Source organism: Hipposideros armiger, unplaced genomic scaffold, assembly GCF_001890085.2.
Source record: "Hipposideros armiger isolate ML-2016 unplaced genomic scaffold, ASM189008v1 scaffold_140, whole genome shotgun sequence".
In the NCBI taxonomy this organism is placed as follows: Eukaryota; Metazoa; Chordata; class Mammalia; order Chiroptera; family Hipposideridae; genus Hipposideros; species Hipposideros armiger.
Window position 1 is genome coordinate 2,301,559 of NW_017731490.1, and position 27,575 is coordinate 2,329,133.

Below are 27,575 nucleotides of genomic sequence, written 5' to 3' on the forward strand. Positions count from 1 at the left end.
ATGGGCTACCGTGTGTAGCCAGCAGCCAGCATGAGCGGCCAGCAGCCGCAGTGAGCGGCCGTCCAGAAGCCGGCGACTGATCTGCCTCACTCGGGAAGAGCGCAACGATGGTGCCAAGTTGGGCCAGTGAAGCAACATCCTCCACAACTAGATTAAAGAACAAAACGACAGCAACTTGTCTACCTGTCTGTTCCCTTTCCCCTGTTCCCCTTTCCCCAATTCCCCAATAAAATCTTTAAAAATAAAAAGCAAGTCATTTGCTTGACTTTTCTGACAACACAGTTCTAAGTTCTCAAACTATCTTTGAGAGGATGTTTGCTGAATCCTTTCTCCTCTTGTACCCTAGACAAAAATAAGGCTTTTTGTTCTTGTCCTGAAAATCCCACCCTTTTCACTCATGTCATGTTATTTCACAAGGGGCAAAAAAGACTAAAATGCCTAACTGCCTCAGGCATCCTGCTGCCAGGTTAATGTGAGGACTGTTCCTTGATATTCTCTGCCTTGCCCAATTCTCTGGACCTCCCCAAAACATTCCAGCTCACTCTTCTCATGCTAACCCTCCCAATTTAAATTACTTTTTCTTTTTTAAGTTTATTGGGGTGACAATGGTTAGTAAAGTTACATAGCTTTCAAGGGTACAATTCTGTAATACATCATCTATATATCACATTGTGTGCTCACCACACAGAGTCAGTTCTCCTTCCATCACCATGTATTTGACTCCCTTCACCCTCTTCTTATCACCCTCCTCCCCCCTTACCCTCTGGTACCCACTAAACTATTGTCTACATCTATGAGTTTTTGTTTCTTTGTTTGTCTTGTCCTTTGTTGCTTTCAGTTTTATGTCCCACATATCAGTGAAGTCATATGGTTCTCGACTTTTTCTGATTTATTTTGCTTAGCATAATAATCTCAAGATCCATCTATGTTGCAAATGGCACTATTTCATCTTTTCTTATGGCAGAATAGAAGTTTATGATCATTCTGGGGTTTTTTCCCCTTAAGTATAAGTCCTGTATAATAGAAATATGTTTACACTGGGGTATTTAGGGGACAAGTGTCTTGAGGTCTGTAACTTACTTTCATATGGTTCGATAGCAACATTGCTGTAGATACAGAGAGTAAGAGGAAGTGGAGGAGGAAGAGAAGCAAACACAGCAAAATGTTAGCAATGGTTGCGTCTAGGTATTGTGTGCATATTGAACTAGTCTTCAAACGTGTGTCTGAAAATTTCAAACTAAAAAGTTCTGAAAAAAATTTCTCTCATGTTAACCTCCAATAATTCCACTAAACGAAAACTTTCACTGAGGTTCCCTGTAGTCCTCCCTAAAGCTCCTGTCTGAGAAATGACTAAAATAACGACTTCAAGTACCTTTCCTGTGTTACAGAAGCTCGGTGTGATGGGGTTGTTGGGATCAGCACATTCTCCTATTTTAGAAATGCTCAAACCTAGAGATTGGCTTAATGGAAATACTTTAAGGCCAGCATCTGGAACACAGGACATTTAAAGTTTAATGTAGACATGAACTCATCTTTTATTTAGTCTTTCTTGAATGGTCTTAAAGTTGAATTTTAGGTTATCATATTTATCTCTCAAGTTAAACTATAAGGGAAAAGATAGGCCTTACTATCTCTGTTTCCACAAAACACCAGCATATAGTAAAAACAAATTAAACTTTAAAATTAAACAGAAAGCAAACACACTATAATGAAATATTTAAATTAAGATTTATAACATTTTGAGCTTAATATAAAAATCGCTTATAAAATTCATGTGCCTGAAGCTCAGATTATTATGACATTGTCAAGGTGACTTCATCATTTGGAGATTATATAATAAGGATAATCACTCTTATTGATAATCATGTCACATTCACAGTTCAGTTGGATTAACCTGAGTGCTAGAGATACAAGGGTCAAAGATGAAGGAGTTACAGTTCCTACCTTTCAGAAGTCCATATTCTAGCAGGAGAGCTAAGCAATACGTAAGCATCATGCTACAGTGCAAGAAATTTAAAATAAGGAAGGAAGTGAGGGTGGTAAGGGAGCCGCTGATTTTGACAAGAAGGTGGCATCAGAGGAGAGGACAGGAAGGAAGAAAAATTTGAATTAGGCCCTAAAAAGAGAATAGCATTTCTCCAAATAGAGACAAGCAGAGCATTTCGGTCAAAAACAATGAGTATGAAGAAAGGCCTGGCAACAAAGTACAACTGACCCCTGAACAATATGGGTTTGAACTGAACCCTTGAACTGAATGGGTCCACTTATATGGGGATTTTTTTCAGTAAATATTTTGGAAATTTGTGACAATTTGAAAAAACTTGCAGATAAACCTTGTGATTTTCTTAACATTTTATTTTCTCTAGTTTAATTATTGTAAGAATACAATATATAATACATATATGTGTTATGTATTAATTGACTGTTATTGATAAGTCTCTGATCAACAGTAGGCTATTAGCAGTTAAGTTTGGGGGAGTCAAAAGTCATGCATAGATTTTCAACTACTGGGGGAGGTCAGCAGCCCAACCCCTGCATTGTCCAAGGGTCAGCTATACATTTAAAGCCCAGCGCAAAGGACATTTCCAGTGTAACTGAAAAACAGGGCAGGAGATAAGCTGATCTCACAAGGATGCTGAAAAACAGAGTAACATACAAAACAACATGTGTCACATGGTGGTCTGTGCTTATTATCTAGATAAAAATAAAATGATATACAAGGGAAGTCATAAGAGCACTGAGTCACCTCACAGAACCCAAGGACAGGAATGTCCAGGGCTGCCACAGCGCCCTGGGAATGAAGCTGAGCCTCAGGAATAAATGAATGTGGGTTTCGCTCAGCGTCATAAAGATTATTACGCTAAATGAAGTAAGTCCGACAAAAAGTCGAGAACCATATGACTTCACTCATGTGTAGCAGAGGTGGCCGGTTGGCTCAGGTGGTTAGAGCACAGGCTCACAGCACCAAGGTTGCCGGTTCGATCCCCACATGGGCCAGTGAGCTGTGCCCTCCACAACTAGATTGAAAACAACGACTTGACTTGGAGCTGATGGGTCCTGGAAAAACAAACTGTTCCTCAATAAAGTTTTTAAAAAAAATTTAAAAAATTTTTAATTGGAAGCAACAAAGGAACAAGACAAAGAAACAAAAACTCATACACAGACAACAGTTTGTTTAGTGGTTACCAGAGGGTAAGAGAGAGGGGGTGGTAGATGAGGGTAAAGGGGGTCAAATATATGGTGATGGAAGGAGCACTGACTCTGGGTGGTGAGCACACAATGTGACATATAGAAAAATTAAAAACTGAATGTGGGGAGTCATATCAATGCTCTTTCTATCCAGTTCTCATTTTTGCTCCTTTCAATGTATCAGCTTCTTTCTTCTCTCACTGAAGATTGCTTTCTCCCCATGGCTAGAAATGCGGCTTCTAACCTCTTGTAACACTTACATATTTCAGCTTTAGCCACCAAGAGAAAGAACGGCCTTTTTTGTCTCCAGTTTAAAAATCCTGGGAAGGGACTCATTGGCTGGGGCTTGTTTGGACTTTCTCCCCTCAAAAATAGATTACTGTCTTGGGTCAGGATCATAATCATGTAAGAACACAGCAGTTCCATCAGGAACTGTGTGGATGGTGTAGGGAGAAGGCTGGGTCTAGAGTAATCAGGAGAGGGCAGCGTCCCACAGACATCCACACCCTTTCCCCTCCTCTTCTTCCATTTCGTCTTAGAGCAGCTGCCCTGGAGTTAAAGCCCTTATCACTTTTCTCGCCTCATCTATAACTATTCAGTTACTCTTCAGTTCCTAAATTAGTCTCTTTACTGTAAAATCTTTACAGATTTTAATGTTTTATTACAATATTTTTTCATACCATTTTCACACTTTTCCCTTTAACTAATATGAAATGTTTTCTTTCTTTTCGATAAGTTGGTTAGTGATTATTAGAGCATACCAGTAAGAATTTCCTTATCATTTCTGAGTCTGGCATGCTGGTTTCGTCAGTAATAACACGCTAGTATTTAGGCCAAAGTCAGACATTTTATAACTATAAATGCCAGTCAACCTGCCCCTGTGTCATGACTGAATATTATTGTAGGTACTTATGGGCCCTTCTAAAAAATATTACTGGTCATATCGCTGTCTCATGGAAAACCATCACCTCCACTAGAAAAACCACTGAAAGATTATGGTGTAATTAGAACAACATGGCCAAACGTGTTTGCTTGTTACTGTGTGTTTCCTGAGGAAAGGGAAGTTAGCAAATGTTTTCTCCTTCTCGACAAGGCAATTGTGTTCCTATACAAGGCAGCCTTAAGCTGCTGAGGGGACAGAGGAAGTGGCATAAGGGACACAGACGTTTCTGAACATATAAACAACACAAGACGTTTCCCTTGTAAAATTGGGACTTTAATTTTGAATAGAGAACGGGACAGAATCAAGTGAAAGAAGCCCTGGGCTTCCCATGTCACCAAGGAAAAGCACAAAACCTGTCTCCTGCCTTTTCCACAGTCCTTTATGGGAGCTAGTTCACCTTGCCATCAGTGGAAGCAAAGGGAAATGTTTCTGTGCTGCATCCTTAACGTATTCATGTCAGTGGTCCTGGCTCGATGGAATTTAGTTAGGTTGACAATCAAACCAAACTGATAGCATAATGGTCACACCTCAATCTAATGGCTAGCGCTGCTGTAGTGGTGTACACGCCCTGCGTAACCCCCTCCCGCAAATGCAGGCAGAAGCTGTGACTATGACAGCTATCACTCCAGTGATCAGGTCACTGCTCGGTTGGCTTTGAGTTCATCAAAAGGAATATTATCCATGTGGGTCTGGCCTACACAGGTGAGCTCTTTAGAAGGCCTGAGCCATTCCTGCAAGAGATTCATAGCGGGAGAAGGCCTATGGAGGGGGCCACACAGCAAGTGACTACGGGCAATATTTAGGAGCTGAAAGCAATGTCCAGCCGATGGCCAGCAAGCAAATGGGAGCCTCAGTCCTACAGCTCAAGAAAATGGAGTTCTCCAACAGCCACATGCGCTCAGAAGAGGGCGCCGAGCTCTAGAAAGGCGTGCAGCCTTGATTTCAGCCTGTGAGACCTGGGGCAAAGCAAACTCAGCTCTGCTCTGTCTGGATTCCTGACCTACAGTAACCATGCGATAATAAGTAGGTATCATTTAAGCCACTAAGTTGGTGGTAATTTGTTACACAGCAATAGAAACTGATACACGTGTATATATGTATGCAGTCACGTGCTGCATAACAACATTTCAGTCAACAGTGAACTGCAGATACGAAGGTGGTCCCATAAAATCATAATGGAGCTGGAAAATTCCTATCGCCTAGTGACAGCATAACATCATAGCCATCATAAGCCATAGCACAAGTTACTTATGCGTTTGTGGTGATGCTGTGTAAACAAACCTACTGCACTGTACCATACACTACATAATGCTGGATAATGATAATAAATGACTATTACTGGTTTATATATTTATTATACTATGATTTTTATTATTTTATTTTATTTTTTTAAAGATTTTTATTGGGGAATTGGGGGATGGGAACAGCACTGGGGAATTGGGGGAAGGGGAACAGATAAGTTGCTGTCCTTTTTTGTTCTTCAGTCTACTTGTGGAGGACGTTGCTTCACTGGCCCAACTTGGCACCATCATTGCGCTCTTGCCGAGTGAGGCAAATCAGTCGCCGGCTTCTGGACGGCCACTCACCACGGCTCCTGGCCACTCACGCTGTCTGCTGGCTACACACAGTAGCCCATGGCAACCCACTGCCACAGGGGCTGCAGCCTACGCTGTCGCCAGCGACTCATGGCAGCCCAGCTCCAGGTTGAGCTGTTGTTCAGCATCTTAGCTGTAGAGGGCAGTGTCACTGGCCTTCATATGTGGGATCCGAACCGGGGCCCTCTGGTCTCCCAAGCCAGCTCTTAACCATCGCGCCACTCGGCCGGCCCTGCTTTTATTATTTTAGACAGTAGTCTTTCTACTTAAAAAAAGTTTGCTGTAAAATAGTATGCCGTGTTACACCGGCAGCAGCCTCATACATCTTCTGTCTTACCATGTCTCTTGATTGTATCATTTTCTCTTGTGCCTGATGTAATCTCATGTTGTTTTATAAGTAACATGTACAGGCCTGTAGCCCAGGAGCAACAGGCTGTACTATATATAACAAGGTGTGCAGCGGGCTGTACTGTCTAGGTTTGTGTATGTACACACCATGATGTTCACACAACGATGAAATTGCCTAATGACGCATTTCTCACAACATATCCCTATGGTTAAGTGGAGCATGGCTCTATTGAGAATACATTACTATATTAACAAGAATTTGGAATTTAAAAGATAACTGTTTCAACCTGGCAAACAGACCATGTTTCTTATAAGCAAACTAATAAAAATGTTTGTAAATTTTAGGGTACTAACATAAACTGGCTTAATGATTTTAAATTACTTGGCAATATTTTAGACATTACTCTCTAGAATTTGACCATACTTCCTTCAAAAATCTAAGGTACATAAGGCATACTTAGTGATATTACCTTAATGTCACGAACTTCATATGCTATCCTGTGATCAGTGACCCTGTCCTGGGTGAAATTATATGTCCGGATTCTCTCTGACTGGGCTCTTGTTCCCACCTGTGTCATAACAAAAAGCAATTTATATTTTTAACTTTATCATGACCTTCATTACAACAGAAAAAGTACATGTAAATTTCCTAAAGTCATATATACAAAGTGACAAAGAACAAGAATGGGCAGAACTTTATGTTTAAAGACTACAAGTTTTAAAGCTTAGTTATGGAACAAGAATTCATGTTTCTTTGCTACTTCAAACTCCAAATATATAAAACCAAATTATCTTTCCACCCCAATCGGTTCTTCCTCTTAGTCTCTATGAATGACACCACAATGTTCCCTTTGATCCAAGTAGAAAACTCTGACATCCGGCAATTTAACAAACAGTTCATGGGAGCTTACTATCCGCCAGGCTTTGGTGTAGACACTGAAACCACCTTCAATTCACCCAGTTCTCTAACTGCCCACTTCCAATGGGTTTAAGAGTCCATTATTGTATCCTATCCTTTCCATTTCTATCTATCACTCAGGGCTCATTACTTACCTACCTTTCTGTAAAACCTCCTGATTAATCTTCCATTTCTCTATTTATATTGTGTTGCCCTGCTTAGTGTTCTTTAAGCACAGTTTCTTCTTTGGTTCCTGATCTACTAAGCCGATACAACTCAACTCTCAGCATTCAAGGCGCTTCATACTGTGGCCAACTTTCCCAGTGCTATTTCGGGAAATGATATGAACTTCTATACTGCCACTTATTATACCATATCATCAGCATGTGTGTCTGTGAACTCTGCTAAAACATCATCTCCAGACATGCCTTCCCTAACATTCTCCTCCCATCTCTGCCTGCCCTGGTCCCACAGCTGAAATATGTTACCTTCCTCCTTTGGAGCTCCATGCACTTGGAATCCTTTTCACAGCACACCCCAGTTTACCTTAGGCTGTGATTGTGTGTATTCTTCTTAGTCTGCTCATCTCCCCTATCTCCCCAGCATATGATACACACACCCCTCTCCCACTCTCTTCCACTTTTTTAAGACTAAAAAAAGACATTTCTGTAACTTATTTTCTATAGCAAACAGCATGAAACTAAACTCCTAAATCTGGATGATCATCAGGAGAGTTTTTTTACAATTAAAGATTCCAAAGCCCTAGCTCAGATACACTGAATCCGGAATTATGGATTTTTGAAACATTCCCCAGGCCACTCCTTCTGTAATCAGCCAGGTTTGGAAAGACTGTGCCAAAGCACCATGTCAATGCCGGGACCCCACCCAGACTGGGTGCATGAGTCTCTGGGGGTCAGGCCTAGGCATCTACAAAGCTCTGCAGGGTGTGCAACCTGGCATAATGCCTTCCACATAAAAGCTACTGTATCTGCTAGCCGAAGAAAAACTTCTGCGCATTAGAAATACCTACTAAGAAGTTTCACACAGATGGACAAGTTAATTGGGAAGCATGGAGGTCTTTTCTGGCCTCTCAAACCAGACTACCAAAGAACAGACACAAATATAATTTATGTAAGGCCAATCTCGAAAACAAAATAAATTTTTATTTTAAAAATTACTGTGTGAAACATCTGGTGCCACAATGTCAAATGGCAAATTGTTTTTTTTTTTAATTGGTTATCTGTGTTTTTCTGGACCCACCAGCTCCAAGTCCAGTAGTTGTTTCAATCTAGTTGTGGAGGGCGCAGCTCAGTGGCCCATGTGGGCATCGAACCAGCAACCTTGGTGTTATGTACACTGCGCTCTAACCAACTGAGCTAACCGGCCACCCCCAGGCAATGTATTTTATTAAATCAAATGTGGTGGGTTCATAGTATTCATTCATTACTTATTTGCCAAGAAGTAACGGTTTGTAACCGAGCTTCCTACGTGCAGATGGATACACTGGTGCTGTGTCACAATCTGGGATTATCACACTCAGAGGACGAAGATGTAACCTGTCACTGTTACTTACTCCTTCAAGTTAGAATGTGGGTACGGGAAACTAGACGGGCAAAAGTGTGAAAAGACTGGGACATCTAGGCAAAAAGAATAATGCTTGGTTTTATGCAATTGATGATCCTATAAAAGCCACAAAATCTTCCAAATTTACTGTGGCATGCTGATCTTCAAATAACACAAAAGCACAGGTATTTCTGGGTTCCACTTTCTCTTCTAGCCTCTCTCAAAGACAAACGATTCTTCTTAGACTTTAAAATCATACAACACTTTGTTTCTAAAACGATATTTATTCGTTTTGCTTAGAACTTATCTAGTTATATATCTGATAAGTAATACTGTACATGTACATAGCACAAAATACAAAAAGCACAAAAGGGTATATAATGAACATGAACTCTTGTACTTCTTTGTCCCCAGAATCCATCAGTAGCAATCAATGTTGCCAGTTTTTTGCAGTGCCATTTATTTTTTATCTCATATAGTTATAATAAAAACATAGGGTTTTAAACTTAAAATAATCTTTTATACCAATTTCCTCTCAAGACAGTTATAATATAAGCACTGGAGAGAAACAACTGGGAAATATATAATTTTTAGTTCATGCATATGTCACCTACTCATTTGCAAGGTGGCATGTCCAATCTTAGGCACAATCCTGCAGTCTAAATGCATTAAAAGTTACTGCTAGGGCCGGCCGAGTGGCTCAGTTGGTTAAAAGCTCACTCAAGAGTGCGAGCTCTGAGCAACAGCAGTTCGAGTACCGGCCTGAGCTGAGCTGCCGCTGAGCTGCCAACAGATGGCAGGATGGCTCAGCTGGTGAGAGCACGTGCTCCTAATAACAAGGTTGCTGGTTCGACTCCAGCCCAGGATGGTGGCTACACCCACCCACAACTAAGATTGAACACTACACCTTGAGCTGAGCTGCCATGAGCTGCCGATGGGCAGCCAAATGGTGAGTGGACTTGGAGCTGAACTGGCTGAGCCCTCCGCAACTAAGATTGAAGGACAACAACTTGGCTGTTCCCCTTCCCCAATTCCCCAACACTGTTCCCCTTTCCCAATTCCCTAATAAAAATCTTATAAAAAACAAAACAAAGAATACTACATTTTCTACATAAAATGATGACTTTTGGTACAGATGTATTAAACTATTACACCAAATAAATCTTACCTGCAGTTTTCTAGCACTCTGTTGTTGACACCTGTCTTTCTCAATAGTCTGCTGGTAGAGTCTAGCTCTCAACACACGCAAAGCTATTTCTTTATTTTTTAACTGTGATCGTTCTTGTTGGCATTCTACTATAAGCCCTGAAAAATAACAGGGATCAGAGGTAAACCATAGCCTTCACAAGCAAAATTAAGATAGAAATGAGGTGTCAATTATATTTCAGTAACACTGGGAAAAAAAGAGAGAACTGAGGAACATTTTCAAGGGGAGAAAGGTTAACCAGGAAAAGATCACAAAGGTTTAAATACATTTTAGATTTAGCCTACTTCAGACACTATACCTGGGTTATGATGGGAATAGTGGTAGATGGCTATTTGGATTCTGGTATCTGAATGAGATATTTCAGATGGGAAGACTGAAAGCAGCAGCATCTGCAGATACATGCACATACTTTCATGCCCAGAGCCCTGCCTCTCCATCCCAGCTCATCCCAATACTTTCACAGCTCAACCAAGAGCAAGCCACTGGCCTCCCCTGTGCAGCGCTACTCAGCTCTCTGTCCTACTCAAGAAGCCAGCCTTTCCCCTTCACATCACAAATGCACACAGAGCTGATGTTTGAAAAATGACTTTCCATATAGAAACCAATGAAAAGAAATGACGCGAACTCTTTCAAAGGAAGCGTGAATGCTTCTCAGATGTCTTGGTTCTGAACCCAGCTAATCACACCTAACTGCACACTTTGGTTGGCCGATTGGATTTGGGAAGGTTTGCAACTTCAGGCTTCTGTTCTGAACTTCGCAGCTCCCACTGTGAAGGTCTGTGTCTGACCCTGCTCCCCGGTACCAAGGTGCAAGCTTGTTTTTCTGAAGCCCAGAAACCCCAAGCCCCAAACCCCTATTAGCTTAGGTGGACTGCACTGGTGCAGTAGTAACTAATTGGCTGGAGATTTTTAAATTCCTATAAAAGTCTACTCTCCAAACTATGTTTTCTCCCTGTCTAAATAAGCTACAAGCTAGACCTGCTGATACTTTTAGCAGGGCGCCTCGGTTTCACCTCTATTAGTGTAAACTTACTCATTCTGCTTTACTGCAGCCACGTGTTTGGGCTGCGACTCCAACTCGCTTGCATCTTCGAGGCATTTGCCTGGCGCTATCTTGAACCTCCTTTCCTCATCTTTTCACCACCCAAAAGAATAATAAAGAGCTCTTGAAGATTTTAAAAAAGAATACATTTTTAAAATCCAGTAAAAGTGCTGGAAAAAAGAACTAAAACCCAAAGACACAGCCAATGTGAGAGAAAAAAGAAGAAGAAAATTAAACAGTAAATCCAAGAGGACTAATATGTGACCAACAAAAATTCTAGGAAGAACCAAGAAAATGATGAGTAAGAAATTTTTGAAGAAAATATTTCAGAAGGGAAGGGCATGAGTTTCCAAATTGAAAGCAATAAATACGTGAACAATGAATGCCAAGAATCTTAAATGTGCCAAGAGGAAATGATTTCCAACAAATGTTCATGATCATGAAGTGTGAGGTTAGAATAAAGCTATTTTCAGATATACACAGTCCCGAAATATTTACGTGCCATGCATCTTTTCTCAGGAAGTATCTTAAAGATGACCTTCACTAAAAAGAGGAACTAAACTAAGAGAGATGTGATGGGATCCAAAAAATAGGAAGCTCTACCCCAAAACAGAAATGAAGGTGATTCCCTAACTGTCGGTGGCCGGCAGGGCAGCTCATTCAGGCTGGGGCAGAATAATGGAGTCTTCTGTCACGTGTCATCACAAAGCATCAGCCCTGTTGAAAGGGGCTAATTTCATTTTATAGAGCTTCTGGTAGATGTGGGAAGACTTAGAGTTAAAGAAAACTACGCAAATGAAAAAACAGTGAGGCCATTGTTAGCCCTAGGAAATGAAATCATAGTATACTACTTGGTTCAGCAGCGAACACTATTTACCTGCATCTGATACAAAAACAGTGACGATTAATTTTGACAAAACATAAATACACTAGGAAGAGGAAAAGAGGATATTATAAGAGAGCTCAAATCGTCATCAACTATATTAGGAAGTCGATATATAATCTTATAATTAATTGATCAGAAGAGCACTATCTACCTATTGTTTAGAAACACTAAGGTAATTACCGGAAAAAACAGCTAAAATAATTTAAAATGGTTGCCTCTTGGTAATGGGAATTTTAGGGTCAAGAAAGGAAAGAGGGGAAAGCAAAAGTTCCAGGGAGTTGCTGTTTTTTGTTATACATGTAGGACTTTACCGATGGACTTTTACAATCATATAAGTGCACTGTAAAATCACATAAATGTACCGTAAAATTTAATTTTTTTAAAAAGAAATTTTTTTAAAAGTTTAAAAACCTGAAAAATGATAGAAATATTTAAAATCACATTAAAAACTACAAAACTATCTCACAGTATACTGAAATGACCAACATTCACAATAGCAGTGTTCATGCAGCAAAGCCTAACGGAGGCAGCAGTCACTCTACAGGTGACAAAAAGTTCACCACAGCAGCATGCTCGGCACGGCTTCCACATGTCTTTAGGCTGCAGTCCCTCTGGCTGCTCACCCCTGCCCAGCACACATGGGCAGCTTCTCTGAATCAGACCACTCACTTCTGTATCCTTCGACAGGTAACTTTTCCAAACAGAAGGGGAATAGGGACATATTGGGGACCTCAGAACCACGACCCAAATGTCACCTTTAAAGGGTTTGTGCCAGGAACCAGATACTAATATAGGACTACTTCCTTTTAGATGTCGAATACCTTTATAAGGTGTGAAAAAAAGTTCCAAGTATGAAAGCAAAGGGACTTGCTTACCAGTGGGGACGTGGACAAGCCTGACAGCACTATCAGTGGTGTTAACATGCTGTCCTCCTGCTCCTTTGGCTCGAAATGTATCTATCCGCAAGTCCTTGGGGTCAACTTTCACGTCTACCTAGAATGGAAAGTGTAACGTAAGTAAATTCTACACTCAACAAATACTTTAACACTAAATTTATTCCAAGATTTTTCAAATAAACTGTACTGCTGTGTGTCATAGGTCTAATTAGACTAACAGGTGAAATAACTTCAACCAGAGAAAGAATGGAACCCTAAACTCCATATTTCAATGGATGCTATTTTTTGACCCTGACTTATGATACTATGAGGTCACTGAGTTCTGCAACCTTTCGAGTTCCATCATTCATCCTCTCACAAAGCTACACTGGATACAAAATATATATGCATGCATGCATATAAAAAGTTGATCCTCATTATTCCCTTATTCTGTATTTGCAAATTTACCTACTTGCTAAAATTTATTCGTTACACAAAATCAATCATTGCAGCACTTTCAGTCATGTCCAGACATGCGCAGAGCAGGAAAGCATTCAAATTGCTCTACACGTGCAGACTCCCAGCTGAGGTCGAACGAGGTGACACTCTACTTTCCTGTTACAATATGGTCAGAGGATGGGAACAGGAAGGGGCAGCGCACTGCAGCGCAGGAAGGGCTGGCTCTGGGCTGGCTGGACAGGGTCTGACTCCCATTCCTGGCACCTATTAGTGAGGCGGCCTCAGGCAAGTCACCCAATACTTTTCGCTTTTGTAAAATAAAATGGGCTGTTGTAAGATTATAATCTGAGTGAGATATATAAATGTGTGTGTGTGTGTGTGTGTGTGTGTGTGTGTATGTATATATTTGCCCTAGGAGAAATGGTTAGTCTCTAAATCAGTGTCAGCTGAGACTTTACAGAACATGTAACTTCTGTGAATAATGAGAATCGGCTGTGAGTGTGTGTGTGTGTGTATGTGTGTGTGTGTGTGTGTGTGTGTGTGTGTGTGTTTAGCGGACTGAATGGAGGCATCAAAAAAAATATGTTCATGGTCTCACCACAGAAACTTTATTTGGAAAAAGGGTCTTTGCACAAGTAATTGAGTTAATATGAGATCATCCTGGACTATTCTGATAGGCCCTAAATCCAATTACAAGTGTCCTTATAAGAGACACCTAGAGGAGAGGGAAGAGGGGAAGATGGGAATTCACAGGCAGAGATTGGAGTTGCACAGCTTCAGGCCAAGGGAACCCTGGAGACACCAGAAGCTGGAAGAGACTAGGAGGATTCTCCACAGATGCTTCAGGAGGACCATGGACCCGCCCACACCTTGATTTTGAACTTCTGGCCTCTAGAACTGTGAGATAAATAAGTTTTTGTTATTTTAAGCCACTAACTTTGTTCTAATTTGGTATAGCAGCCTTAGAAAACTGTGTGTGTGTGTGTGTGTGTGTGTGTGTGTGTAACTATATGTGTACATACATATGTATATACCAGTGATGCCAAAAAATGTACACATTTTAAGAGATGTTATCTATGTATTACTTTTTGATGTTGAATTGAGTTATGGTAGCAATGTGTAGTATAACGTTTGCTCAAAAGACGGGGTTAATCAAATGAATGCTAGCTAGCATCATTCATTATATTACAATTTTAATACAGTTTTTTTCCTTTCTTAAATGGTGTACACATCTTTTTTGCACCCTCTATATATACATATATGTGTGTGAGTGTATTATAGTTATAAAATGTGCTGTTTTTGAGGGGAGAGCTAACATTTTGTTCCACATTTATCATTTATTTGTATGAATGACAGACAACAAGTGTGACTTTTCTCTTTGAAAAGTACATTTACAAGGTCAAGGTTAGAAGCTAATACACAACTTTGTTGTTCTATTGTTTCTATACTGTAAATAAAAAGATTATACAGTGTAAATATTATACAGCTTTTGTTAAAATGTGATAGTTACCTTAAAATTTCAATAAACACTAAAGGGATGAAAAATAATCTCCCATTTCTTGTGGTTACAATATTTTCAGTATTTATATAACAAATATGTAGATATTATATATCATATTCTCTCAAACATTATAAAAACTACCTAATGACTGAGGAATTCTGAACATAGAAAAATGAAGCTCCACTAAATACGTTTAATTCTCAGGTATATGAAGACAACAAGGAGACAGGTGGGAATGGAGTGGAAGAAATAAAGGTGGAAGCAAGACAAAACTCTATGGTTTTGGTTTCTGAACCATGTAAATGCTTACATACACCAAAAATAAAATTAGATAAGAGGACCGAAAAATCACATCCTAAAATTAAATACAAACAGAAACAAATGAACCAAAATATTTACTGTAATGATAACATAACCATTCAGAAAAACATTATTTTAGATGGTCTTTGAACATAGTGCTCAGACTAGGCTATCTTGGTGGGTTATATTCTAAGGACAGAAATCTTAAATCTTAAACATTACTCAGTAGTTTACCGAGTAATTTTGAAAGTATTGTATATAAATACATATATAGTATAATAAAGCAAAAAGTAAACATATTAAAGTGATTAAGAAACAAGATTTTTACTCTAAGTGAAAGAGATATAAATAGAAAATTCAAGAAGGTGAGGGGGAAAAGTTCCCTATAGTGTTAAATTTGAATTGGTAATATTACTATGAACCAGTGATTTAAAATCTTAAGTATTTCCTAGCTCTGTCCATTCAAAAGTCTAGGTTTAAGCACATTTTAAAAATAGTTCCCAGAACTTGATTTCTGGGTCCATTCCTCACTAAAAAGAACCAGGTGTGACCCCAATTCTCCGCAGTAGAGTATAAGGTGAGTCTGGGATATCTAATTAACCAGAAAGCAAGGATACACTTAGAGGCTGATGGGGTCATTTCGAAAGGGCTACACTATAAAGGCTTAATATGGGACAATTTGAACATCAGAAACAATTATTATAACTCACTGAATTTAAAAAACAAATCTGTAAGTTTATAATGAGGTCAATATATGAAACTCAATATATGAGTTTATAATGAGGTAAAATAAAAAAGAAAGTAAGAAGGAAGGAGGAGAAGGTAGTAGGGAGGACAATTCTTTATAGCAAAGAATGCCAGTTAATAAATATAGAAAGGATGGTTGAATTAGAAAGTCACCATCTTGCCACCCCAAACTAAACAACTGATTCAGGCAAAGATGGATGTTAAAAGTAGATGGAAGAAAAGTAGTTGGGAATAGGATGCATGCACTCTAGAAATTACTTAGTAATTGCAAAGGGAAAAATACACTTTTACAGTGAAGATATTTTTGTGGTCACCATCTTAGCTAAATGTTCAAACTAATCCTAAAAGTGGGACAATCTGATATGTGCCTTCTGATACGATTCAACATGAACATGATGATACCTATAAAGTACGCTTGCTCAAAACATGTAACCTTACTAGAATGGAACACTTAGCTATAAATTTCAATATAACACAGGGGATAAAGGAACAAGTTAAAGAGTACCACGAGGAAACAATCAGGTAAATTCAAAATGTGGGACATTCTACAAGACAAATGGTTTAGATTCTTTAAAAAGTCAATGTCATTTTTAAAAAAAACATTGGGAAATTGTTTCAGAAATTAAAAACTAATTACAATGTGTGAAACTCGATGGGATTCTGGCTAAAAAAAAATAGCTATAAAAATACTTTTAAGGGACTGGCCAAGTGGCTCAGTTGGTTAAGAGCATGAGCTCTGAGCAACAGGGTTGCCGGTTCGATTCCCACATGGGCAAGTGAGCTGCGCCTGAGCTGAGCTGCCGTTGAGCTGTCAACAGGTGGTAGGATGGCTCAGCTGGTGAGAGCATGTGCTCCTAACAACAAGGTTGCCAGCTCGACTCCCATATGGGATGGTGGCTATACCCACCAGCAACTAAGATTGAATATGGCACCTTGAGCTGAGTGGCCGTGAGCTGCCAAGGGGCAGCTGGATGGCGACTGGATTTGGAGCTGAGCTAGCTGTGCCCTCCACAACTAAAATTGAAGGACAACAACTTAGCTGTTCCCCTCCTCCAATTCCCCAACACTGTTCCCCTTCCCCAATTCCCCAATTCCCCAATAAAATCTTAAAAAATAAATAAATAAATAAATAAATAAATAAAACTTTTTAAGATGACTGAAGAAGCTACAAAATGGACTAGATATTAGACAATTATGATACTATGATTTATAATAAGAAATACATATTTTGGTCTTTGTCCAATTCCTGACACAGAACTCCTAAAAACCTTGGAATTTCCTAAGTGATGGGTGATATAGGTTTCTTTTGTTACTCATTACAAGCTCTTTTCAACCATACCTGAGTTTATGTTAATGATGTGATTTTTGGAAAGCCCCAAGATAACCACATGATGGGGACTGATTGCCAGGGAATCCAATTATGTGATTAGAGGGGTGGAACTTTCAATTCTAGCCCCCCAACCTGGAGGGAGGGAGAGGAGCTGGAGGCTGAATTAATCCCTAGTGGCCAATAATTTAATCAATCATGACTCCATACTGAAGCCTGCACGAAAATGCCGAAAGTACGGGGTTTAGAGAGCTTCCAGGTTGGTGATCACGTGGAGGTGCTGGGAGGGTGGCGTGCCTGGAGAGGGCGCCCCGTCCCACGTACTGTGCCCTCGGCATCTCCTCCATGCAGCCTTTGTAATAAACTTGTGTCATATAGGTAAACTGTCTTCCTGAGTTCTGTGAGCTGCTCTAGCAAATGATCAAACTCGAGGAGGGGGTCGTGGGAACCTCCAGTTTACAGCCAGTTCGTCAGAAGCACAGATAACAACCTAGGCTTGCTATTGGCCCCTGAGGTGGGAAGGGAGGCAGTCTTATGGGACCGGGTCCTTAGCCTGTGAGAGCTGATGCTAACTCCAGGTAGACAGCACCAGAATGTAATTAAATTGTAGGGCACTTAGTGTGTGCAGAGGACTGGTGAGTTGCTTGGTGGGGTAAAAAAGCCCACACATCTGGAGTACAGGTGTATTCCATGACAGAAGACATGGTTTTTCCTAGAGAGCAATGTTACCGAATTACAATTGATTTTCACAGATAATGGTATTGAGCTTATGTAGGACAATGTCCTATTCTTAAGAGATGTAAGTTGAAGATTTGAGGGGTTAAAAAGTGTTATCGTGTCTGCTATATCCTTTATAATTCATTAAAAATACACACACACACACACACACACACACACACACACACACACGGGAATAAAACAAATGTGGTAAAATATAAACAATTGTTGACTCCAAGTGAAGGTCATAAAAGTTTTCAATGTGGTATTCTTTCAACTCTGTATAGTTTAAATTAAATTTTATAAAAGGTTAGGAAAATAAAAAATATGGCTGTATTCAATTAATAAGATATAGATCCCCACCCACAGATATATCACTGATCTTAAAATACTATCTGTGGAATTCATTGTTTCCTTCAGATATAACTTAGGCAACATTTAAACAGCTTTGTGGATTCTGTTTCATGAAGAGAAGTGACCTCTATTTAAAATAAAACAACACACAACATCGTGGTCAGGATGAGAGGGGCAGGTTTTCTGGGGAAGAGTCAAGGATTCCCCAATAGCGACTGTAAAGTTCAATCTGCAACCCTGAAAGTCACAGATTTTCGGAGAAGCGGTATTCACGCAGAGTGACTTTCCAGGGCCTCCTGGGGAGGTTACCTCATCTGGCTGAGGGAGGACAATGACTGACATTGTTCCCGTGTGAATCCGCTGCATCCTGGACGACAGGCCCACCTCAGGAATCCGCTGGACTCGGTGAATCCCACCTTCATACTTCAAATGCTTATAGACGCTGTCACCAGAAATTCGGGCAGCTGCATGATGTAGCCCTCCTAGGCGAAAAAAAAATCCAGAAATATGAATGAATTCCATTTTGAAAGGAATCAAGATCTTAAACCCCCTTAATCTAAGGCCTGAATGTGAGTACAGAGCCAAAGATGAGAACATAAAGTAGGTACAAAACTGTATTTTCCCAGTGTAAATGTGTTAGTATATAAAAGGAAACATACCAAAATATTATTTATAGTTATCTCTGGGGAATAGAGTAACAGATTTAAAATGTTTTCCTTTTTATACTTTTGTTCCTAAATTTTCTATAATGAACAAGTTTTACTTTTATAAAAATACTATTAGAAAAAAAGAATACTGGGATGTTTTCTACATTGAACTATGGTATGCAACCTTAGGCTAACATGACGCCATATATCAAAGAAGGTTCACTAACATAATTTGATGATGAATAACTATAAATCCTCCCAAGTTTTCAAGAATTTATTGAAATTTAGCTCTTGCTTCTCTGTGGAATGGGAAGATTATCATGAAAACATCTTAATGCCTAGGCTAGCTTCTTCTTTTGGAATTGTTTCAAAAAGTATTTTTATTATACAGTAATATAAACATAAAAAAACTCACATGAATCAAATGTACGGTTTAATGACCACAAGAGCGGTAAGAACTTTGTCAGTCACCACAAAAGCCCTCCCATGGCCCCTTTTCAGTTGCAATCCCCTCCCTTTCCCATGAGTAACCATCATCCTTTTATTCCTTTATTATAATTTCATTGCCTCAGTATGCTATCCTAGGCACTACAGTTCAGTCTTGTGCATTTAAAGAAGTTTGATATGTCTTTTACATCACTTAATGTATAGGTTCATCACCCATCTCTTTCGTTTCCTACAAATCACCTGTTAAGGAACCTGGGCAGAATTTCCCAGTCTGGTTCTGCCAATTGCACACTCTTGGCACAGTTCAACCTGTTCTGCTGCCCTCCACATTGGCTGCAATTTGGCAGCTGGATCCGGACACCAGCTTGAGCTCCCTGGCAAGACTACAGGAGACACATAATGTCTGGTTGTCTTTCTGTGGTCCCGACAGCCTTTGATGCTTAATGAATCTCAGGGTCGTAAAATGGTCACAGTCTAATTCTGTCATTTCTTTCTCACTTTAAATTAGTTCAAATACATTTACAGAGAGAGACATTTCCCCTTGTCTACTATTTGATTATCCAGTGATACAGTTATATAGGAAAGGCAGGATAAATGCTTGGTTCTGTTCCTTTACCAGTTTTACCAATTCATCAATTTTTTTTTTTTTGCAATACAATGAATTAGGGTCCTTTTAATTCTGATGATCAGTTATTTTTAAAAATATCATTTTGAACTCCAGAATTACGAACACATCTAGCATACTTAAATCAATTTCAATTACTATTATTGAAGCTTGACTTGGCCCATCGTTGGCCAGCAGGAGCCTCTTCACGTGAACTTCTGAGTTTCTTTGACAAGCTTTTTGTTATGGTGTAACAAGTGGTTCAGGGGTTACCTTGACCACTTCTTGCCCCAGGCCTGGAATCAGCCCTCGCTCCAAGAAGCCTGGTTCCTTTCAGAGACTAGTATTTTAAGACCACACTTTGGGGCTAGGGATGCTCACTGCTGCTGGGTTGGGAACTGTTTCTAGACCTTTGGGGCTAGGGATGCTCACTGCTGCTGGGTTGGGAACTCAGCGGACAGAGATAGGAAATGTCTCATGAGTTCACAGTGATGTTGGGAGACATTTCTCTGTGGGTCTCTTGTGTTTCTGCACATCTTGCAAAACCACTTTTATTCCAGAATCTTTTTCAGGGTGTTTGTATGGTGAACAGCTTTAGAGATCATGTTTCCCTCCACAGCAAAGGGCAAACTTGCTCACGGCCGTGGAAGAGAAAGCTAGTGACTCCTTCTAGAGCAATGGACAGGCATGTTCACTGCCCACCCAAAAAGACTCGAGATCCCTCAGCTCCAGGTTCCTCTTCTGTAAGGAAACCCACTGCACGGGTGCTTTTAAAATGATTCCCACACTCCCTTTACTTCACGTTGAATGCAAATACTTGAATTTATATGAGGCGAAAAGAAGAAGGCTACAACTTTACCGTATAGACTAACAGAGCCAATCTCAGCCTGCCTGGGTTCAAATTCAAGCTCCTCCTCTTCCTAGCTGTATGTCCACAGGCAAGTTACTTAACCTGTCCGTACTTTTGTTTTCTTATTTGTAAATGATAATATAAGAGGTCTCACAATTAAGTTCGTGAACTTGTTGCAACATTGCTAAACTTTTTTGATATCAGAGAGATTATTCATTATGAATTTGTACCAACTGGACAAACAGTTAACCAAGTTTACTATTTGCAAGTGTTGAAAAGGCTGCGTAAAAAAGTTAGACAAAAACGACCTGAACTTTTCACCAACAATTCGTGGCTCTTGCATCATGACAATGCACCAGCTCACACGGCACTGTCTGCGAGGGAGTTTTTAGCCAGTGAACAAATAACTGTATTGGAACACCCTCCCTACTCCCCTGATCTGGCCCCCAATGACTTCTTTCTTTACCCAAAGATAAAGGAAATATTGAAAGGAAGACATTTTGATGACATTCAGGACATCAAGTGTAATACAATGACAGCTCTGATGGCCATTTCAGAAAAAGGGTTCCTACATTGCTTTGAAGAGTGGACTAGGTGCTAGCATCGGTGCATAGCTTCTCAAGGGGAGTACTCAAAGATGACCGTAGTGATATTCAGCAATGAGGTATGTAGCACTTTTTCTAGGATGAGTTCGTGAACCTAATTGTCCGATTTCATACAACCTGGGCTACGGCACTGCCCACCTGAAGGGGGAGCCACTCATATTGCAGATTATGTGAGTAGTGTCTCACGGCATAGGTAAGCATGCGACACGGCCCGGAATTCACCCTACGCTCCAAGGGTTGTTGTGAGGATTACCTGACGTAATTACTCACAGAGCATTTAGCAGTGTCAACGACATAGCCATCAAGCAGTATCATTAGTAACTGTGGCTACACCATCGGCTCTCCTGGACCAGTATGGTATCTTGTGGAAGGGAAAGGTGGTCAAGCTCCCTCCAAACTTCCTTACGATGTAGGGCTGGGGAGTGCATATACCTGAGATGGGGCATTAAAGGAGTATAGGTGGCCTTGCTAGCTGGAAGCAAACGGCTTCTGGAGGTCCTTACTGACAGGTATGGAGAAAAAAGCATTTGCCAGATCAATAGTTACATACCAGATACCAGGGGGTGTGAACTTGCTCAAGCAACAAATCCACACCTAGTAGAGCAGCTGCACTTGGAGTCACCAACTGATTAAGTTTACAATTATCCACTGTCATTATCTAAGGTCCATGTGCTTTCTGCATGGGCCTAAAAGGCAAGTTGAATGGACATGTGGTGGGAATCGCCCCCCACCCCCCACATCTTTCAAGTCCTTGATGGTGGCACTGGTCTCAGCAATCCCCCAGGAATGCAGTATTGCTTTTGGCTTACTGTTTTTTCCCAGGTAGAGGCAAATCTGGTGGCTTCCACTTAGCCTTTCCCACCATAAGCTCTCACTCCACAGGTAAAAGGAACCAATGTGAGGAGTACGCTAGCTGCCGAATACATGAGTATCTGCTCTAATTACGCATCCCAGAACTGGGGTCACAGCCTCATGCTGGGCGCAGGGGTCCACTGTGAGATGGACCTAAGCTAAAACCCCATTGGCATCTGACCTCCATAAGCCCCTCCTCTGACTGATGGACCACAGTGATACGCTGAGTCTCCTGGAATTCCTGTCAGTTCAGAGCCAGTATCCAGCAGTTCCCGAAACATCTAATTATTTCCTTTTCCCTAAGGCACAGTAACCCAGGCAAAAAAAACATAGGTCCCTTTGGGGAAGTCTGGAAGAAAGACTACAGTATAAATTTCTGGCAGTGTACCGGGTTCCTCAAGGGAACCCAGCGTTCTGTTCATCCACGTGGTTTGTGAAAACTGGCTCAAGTCTGGGGATGAATTGAGGGGCCATGACTTCAGTTTCAATGATACAGGTTAGACTTTTGTTCATTTGATCTAGAACTACTTATATAAATCAAGCTAGAATTTAGTAGCCTCCCATTCTATTTTACTTGTAGGGACACCATGGTCAACTAGCCAGTGTAAGTCTGCACAAGTCAGGCTAGTCAGTTGCTGCTTTGAGTCTGCTGGCCACTATGGTAACCACGCCCATCTGCCCCTTGGGTAACTGAGTGCCACCCCCTGGCGCCTGCCACCCTAAATTCCAATGGCTCCCATGCATTTAGGTTTCCCCATTCAGCCACCAGAGTTCGCACTGTTTCGACCTATAGGTAAGAGCGATCATAAAGTTCTTCAAGGGCGCCAGGACTCCCCTCAGCGGTTTCTTTCTCACAGTTGTGGTGAAAAGTGTATCTTCTGAATACATAAAGTTAACCATCAGATTACTTTAAGTGACCTCTCCCTGAATTCAACTGGTGAGCAGACAACAAAATAATTATAAGTATTAATCTGTTGGGAGGGAGAAGATAATGTAATGCATGTCATAACTTGGAAAGTATTTCAATTCATTAGATGCCAGGTATACAGAATAATACAGTGACGAGGCCATCACCCTCCACTGCTTGCACAAAGACTGGTCATCATTTAGTCTGGGCTATTTAGGTAACGGTTCAGTACTGTCCCTACCTGTACCTATAGTCACAAAACTACAAAACTTTAAGTCATTTGACAAATGAATTTTTGCATGAAAGTGTTTCTTTTCACACAGCTTTTAGTGCTGTGTAAATCTCTGTGGAATTCCTCTCTATGTCAATTAAATATTAGATTTATATGTATATCAATTTACATACATATATACATGCACATGTATGTAATTTAATATACATATTTTAAAGGCAGGTGCTTTTTTCCCTTTCTCTATTTTAGTTTTTTCTATGCACGTCTTTTTCTTCTCCTAATTACATTAAATAAGTCAATTTTTAAAAATTATTTCATAATTTCAACGAATAGGGGTTTATTCTTAGTCTTTAATTTTAAAAGTATATGAGTGAAATATTTAAAACTTTCCTTCTTAAACAAATGTCTCTTCCCTTTTTCATATGTCTGTATCTTGCCAGTGAGTCAGTGTATGTAAAGGAAAGGTCTCCCAACCAGTGTCCAGGCTGTCCTGCGCGCCCGAAACAGAATCTCCCTTCCTGCTCGTTAAGTCATCTCCCCTTCATTCTTGAACGTTAGATTCAAAATACACACCTAGAGGCCACTGATGCATTTCCCACTATTCTCGCTGACGATGCTGTGTTTCTGATCGTGTTCCCCTTAACACTCTCCCCTCTCTTCTTCCACAACGTCACACCGTCCTTGTCGTTTTTCTGCTTCTCTGACTCCTTTTTCTTTTGCCAGCTAGTGTATCTTTCTAAACATGGCCGTTCTCCAAGGCTGGGTGCCCTGGACGTTCCCCTTCTGCGGACTCCTGCTCACTTATTCTCTCCGTGTCAGTCATTATCTCTGTGCTAACAGCTATCAGGTATCTTTCTTCAATTCTGTTCTCTCACATAAGCTCTGGTTACACAATTTCATCATTTACTGGGTATTTCTAAATGGATGCTCAGTATAACCACAAACTTAATAATTCAAAAACCACTTATCATTATTCTTCTTAAATGGGTCCTGCTTTCCAACTTCTATTCAGCGATATGAATGAATATGGCAGTCTTGCCGGCTAGAAAGATTAGACTCCCTGTGGTTCATCTCCTTTGTGTCAGAATAGACTAATGGGATGTGGGGTTGGCTCTGAATCAGACACACTTAAATTGGATCCCAGGATTGCCATTACTTATTGTGAGATCTTGGATTAGGTACTCTCTGAGCTTAGATCATCATCTGTAAAATGGGATTAATAGTACCCATCTCACAGGACCAAACAACCTACACTGCACACAAGACATTCTGGGCGAGCAACAGCCCCTCTTGTATCCAGTCAGTTACCAAATTTTGCCCATGCTTCTCTGTAGGTCTCCTGCATGTCTCCCTACTCCAAATGCTAACTCTTAGTTATACCTGGATTCCTCTAATAACCGCTCTGCAGTCTGCCTGAAACCTCACCTCTTCAATCCATTCTTTATATTGTGTCAAAATAATCTTCTTAAAACATGTATTTACCAAATAATATTCTTGATAATAAAAATCTTCAACAACTCCCGATTCCCTAACAACCGGGGCCTGTTCCGCTTTCAAGGCTGTTCAAACTCTACCCTCTCAAACCTATTTCCTGTTACTTCCTGGGACAAATGTGCTCTAGGTCAACTGGCTTCCTCCTTGACCCGCGCACACCAGGACCCTTCCCACCACCACGCAGCTGCTCAGGTGGCTCCTTTCTGACCCCACTGGCTGTATTTCAAATCTGTACCAAGCGCACCTTCCCTCTGCCAGATACTGGTTTTCCTTTCCCTAGATTGTTAACATACGTGAATCCTGTTTCCCAACTTTGGCAGCTTGTGGTGTATTACTCATGACCCCTCTGCCTACTACAGTGTATCGCTGTGTAACCAAGCAGACAGTTACTTCCAGATGGATTAAAAGAGTGGGAAGAAAAATTCACTATGAGATGTTCTGATTTAACATACTTGCAAGTTTAAGGACTTGCATTATTTGTTCTTGTTCACGTTGTGTAAGTTTTTATCAGCCCAACTAGAGTGGAAGCTTTCTGAAAATAAAGACAAATGATGAGTTTTTACTGCATTCCCATAAAAATATAACACATTGTTAGCTACTTAGTCTAACTGATAAAACTTCCAATGATCTATCACATAAGTGATAAAGTTCTTTAGAGTAAAGACGTTAATATATCTTCGCTTTGAACAACAGAGCAATGATTTTCAAGGTAAAATATACTCGTATACCTATCTAAATTTTCTCTCATTCAGATATTCCTGCCTAGTGCCTAGGAGGGTACCTCCCCTTCCCCTTCTCTTCCCCCAGTTAAGAACTCTACTAGAGTAAGCCACTGTGATTGATGAGTCTATGACACAGTATTTAGTAGATCAAATGTTTCAAATATAAGACATGGTTCTAATCAAGTTCAGAGGAAAAATAATTTTCAGCATCATCTATGGACAAAATCCTCAAATATGCCTACCATAATCAGCTGGTGTGTAATTCAGAAGTTCAAACTTCCAGTGTTTATAGCTTGAATAATTCTGGTACATGTCAAATATTTCCCGGGTAAACTGTTGGCAGATATCACCTAAAAGAAAATAAAAACATTTTCAGTCAGCACAAATTATGAAATGAGGAATCACAACTTCACAAGTGAAACACATTTTGCAGACTTCTAAAGCTACGGTGTGTCACATCAAAGTCAAATTTAGATGCTTTTTCGATTATTTACAATAAAATCATTCCACTGACCTCCAGTGGTTCTTCCAGATGTCACCTCTAAAATAACATCATTTTTGTCATATTTCTCTTTCGGCACTAGACTCTGGAAAAGCTAAACAAGTGAAAAAATGTAAGCATTAGTGTGTATATGTTCCATGGTATATGTACCATTATAACTTGAACTTAGATAAAAGAACCCAAACTTAAAAAAAAAAAAAATCAGTAATTAACAAAATCATATAGCATCCCAATGAGGTCTAGTCCAAAAATGCTTTAATAAGTAGATCTAATTAGACCTAAAATAAGTCATCAATTCATGCTAACAATGAAGTTACTTGTCAGGGTATTCTCTACAATACTATCAGATTATCTTCATTTTCTAAAATGCAGAAGTTTAGATCAAAGTTCAGAGTGTTCCATTCAATTTTCTTTAGATTTTGCCTCTTATTAGTTCTGAACAGTGGTTTCTTTCATCTAATGAATGAAGTAAAGCTTTGAAAGTCTTCAAGAAAATGAGGACTTTTACATATGATTGCGTGTTCTCTCCTGCCACAGAGGACGGCGGACCTCAGGCTGTGCCCCGTGTACCCAACTTCTCAGTGGCGTCACTCTGTTTAAAGAGCATGTTGAGAACACCCCAGATAAGGCTCAGATAGTTTCTTAGCTGTGACAAGAAAACAAAGGTGGGGGGGGGGGCTTCCTAAAAAAGAAACCAACTTTTCTCTTAGGGAGGAGAGGGAAGCAATTTTATTTTCATTATTACTGAAAAAGCTTTCAAGTCAAACTACAAGTACCGATGTGTCATGATTCCCCATACTGTCAATTTCTGAAATACTCCATCTCCGCTAGAAATGACAGTCTGCGGGAGAGTACATTAGACTAAAAGCCAGACATCTTACTTCTGCCCTTGATTAGCTGGTTAAATCAGTGACAAAAATAACGGAGACCTCCACCTTGTCCCCCTCAACTCTCAGCAAGCCCCTCTACTGGATTCCCAGAGTAGGGAAGACTGAAGGCAGGGTGGCAAATGTGACAGAGGGGCACGTGGTGTGCAGTAGTGTGATTTTCATTGTCTTGTCGACAAATTATCACTAAGCTGGAGGAAGCTAAAGACTTGTGTTAACCAACTGTCACACAACCTTGGATTCGATCCATCCTACCCAGCATGCAAATTTTCAATCCTCAATTAACACAGTCACCATAAACCAGTCAGTCCCTCTTTCTAAGACTTAAAACCCCTCATCCCCATCTTAGTGAACTAAATTTCTGTATCAGCATGTGTTTCCTTCACTGGCAAGTTAATAATTCGAGTTTAGAATATTGTTGCTGGGAAGTGGGGGGTGTTTTACTTTTTTATATCACAATCTCTTCAATCTCACTCTGTAGCCAATTATAGCACTAGACTCAGTATAATCACTTATCAGAAAATAAGAGAAGACTTAAGAAACTGGTGTTTGGAAAGTACTCTGAGCACCAACGAATAGTTTAGCAAGACCAGGATTCCTTTATATTCACTTGATTGAGATTAGTTTACCTCCTAAAACATACCTCACTGTATAACATATTGATTTTTTGAGCAATGGTTTGCCTCTCTTCCAATGCAAGTTCTTGTAACTGCTTTTCATCTTGTTTATTCAGACCTACAAACCAGCAACAGTAATAAGGTAAAAGTTTTTAAATACTTACAGCGAAACTCTTACATACGTAGCTACCTAATCTCTGCCTACTAAATTTTATTTCAGTTGTGAAGGCAAGGGATTATAAAAAGAACAGAAGAGTT

At 40.2% G+C, this 27,575-nt stretch overlaps 1 protein-coding gene across 2 annotated transcripts in view; it reads right to left on the reverse strand.

The window, feature by feature from the left end:
* Nucleotides 1-27,575, reverse strand: part of MTRF1 (mitochondrial translation release factor 1) — a 44,269-nt gene that overhangs the window by 1,080 nt on the left and 15,614 nt on the right. For both annotated transcript variants that reach the window (XM_019650383.1, XM_019650384.1), the window contains exons 4-10: nt 27,344-27,435; nt 25,826-25,907; nt 25,554-25,661; nt 18,261-18,433; nt 12,547-12,664; nt 9,705-9,841; nt 6,546-6,644 (exon numbers count right to left, since the gene is read on the reverse strand). In XM_019650383.1, coding sequence (XP_019505928.1) covers nt 6,546-6,644; nt 9,705-9,841; nt 12,547-12,664; nt 18,261-18,433; nt 25,554-25,661; nt 25,826-25,907; nt 27,344-27,435 — 809 coding nt within the window. The remainder of the gene's footprint in view (nt 1-6,545; nt 6,645-9,704; nt 9,842-12,546; nt 12,665-18,260; nt 18,434-25,553; nt 25,662-25,825; nt 25,908-27,343; nt 27,436-27,575) is intronic.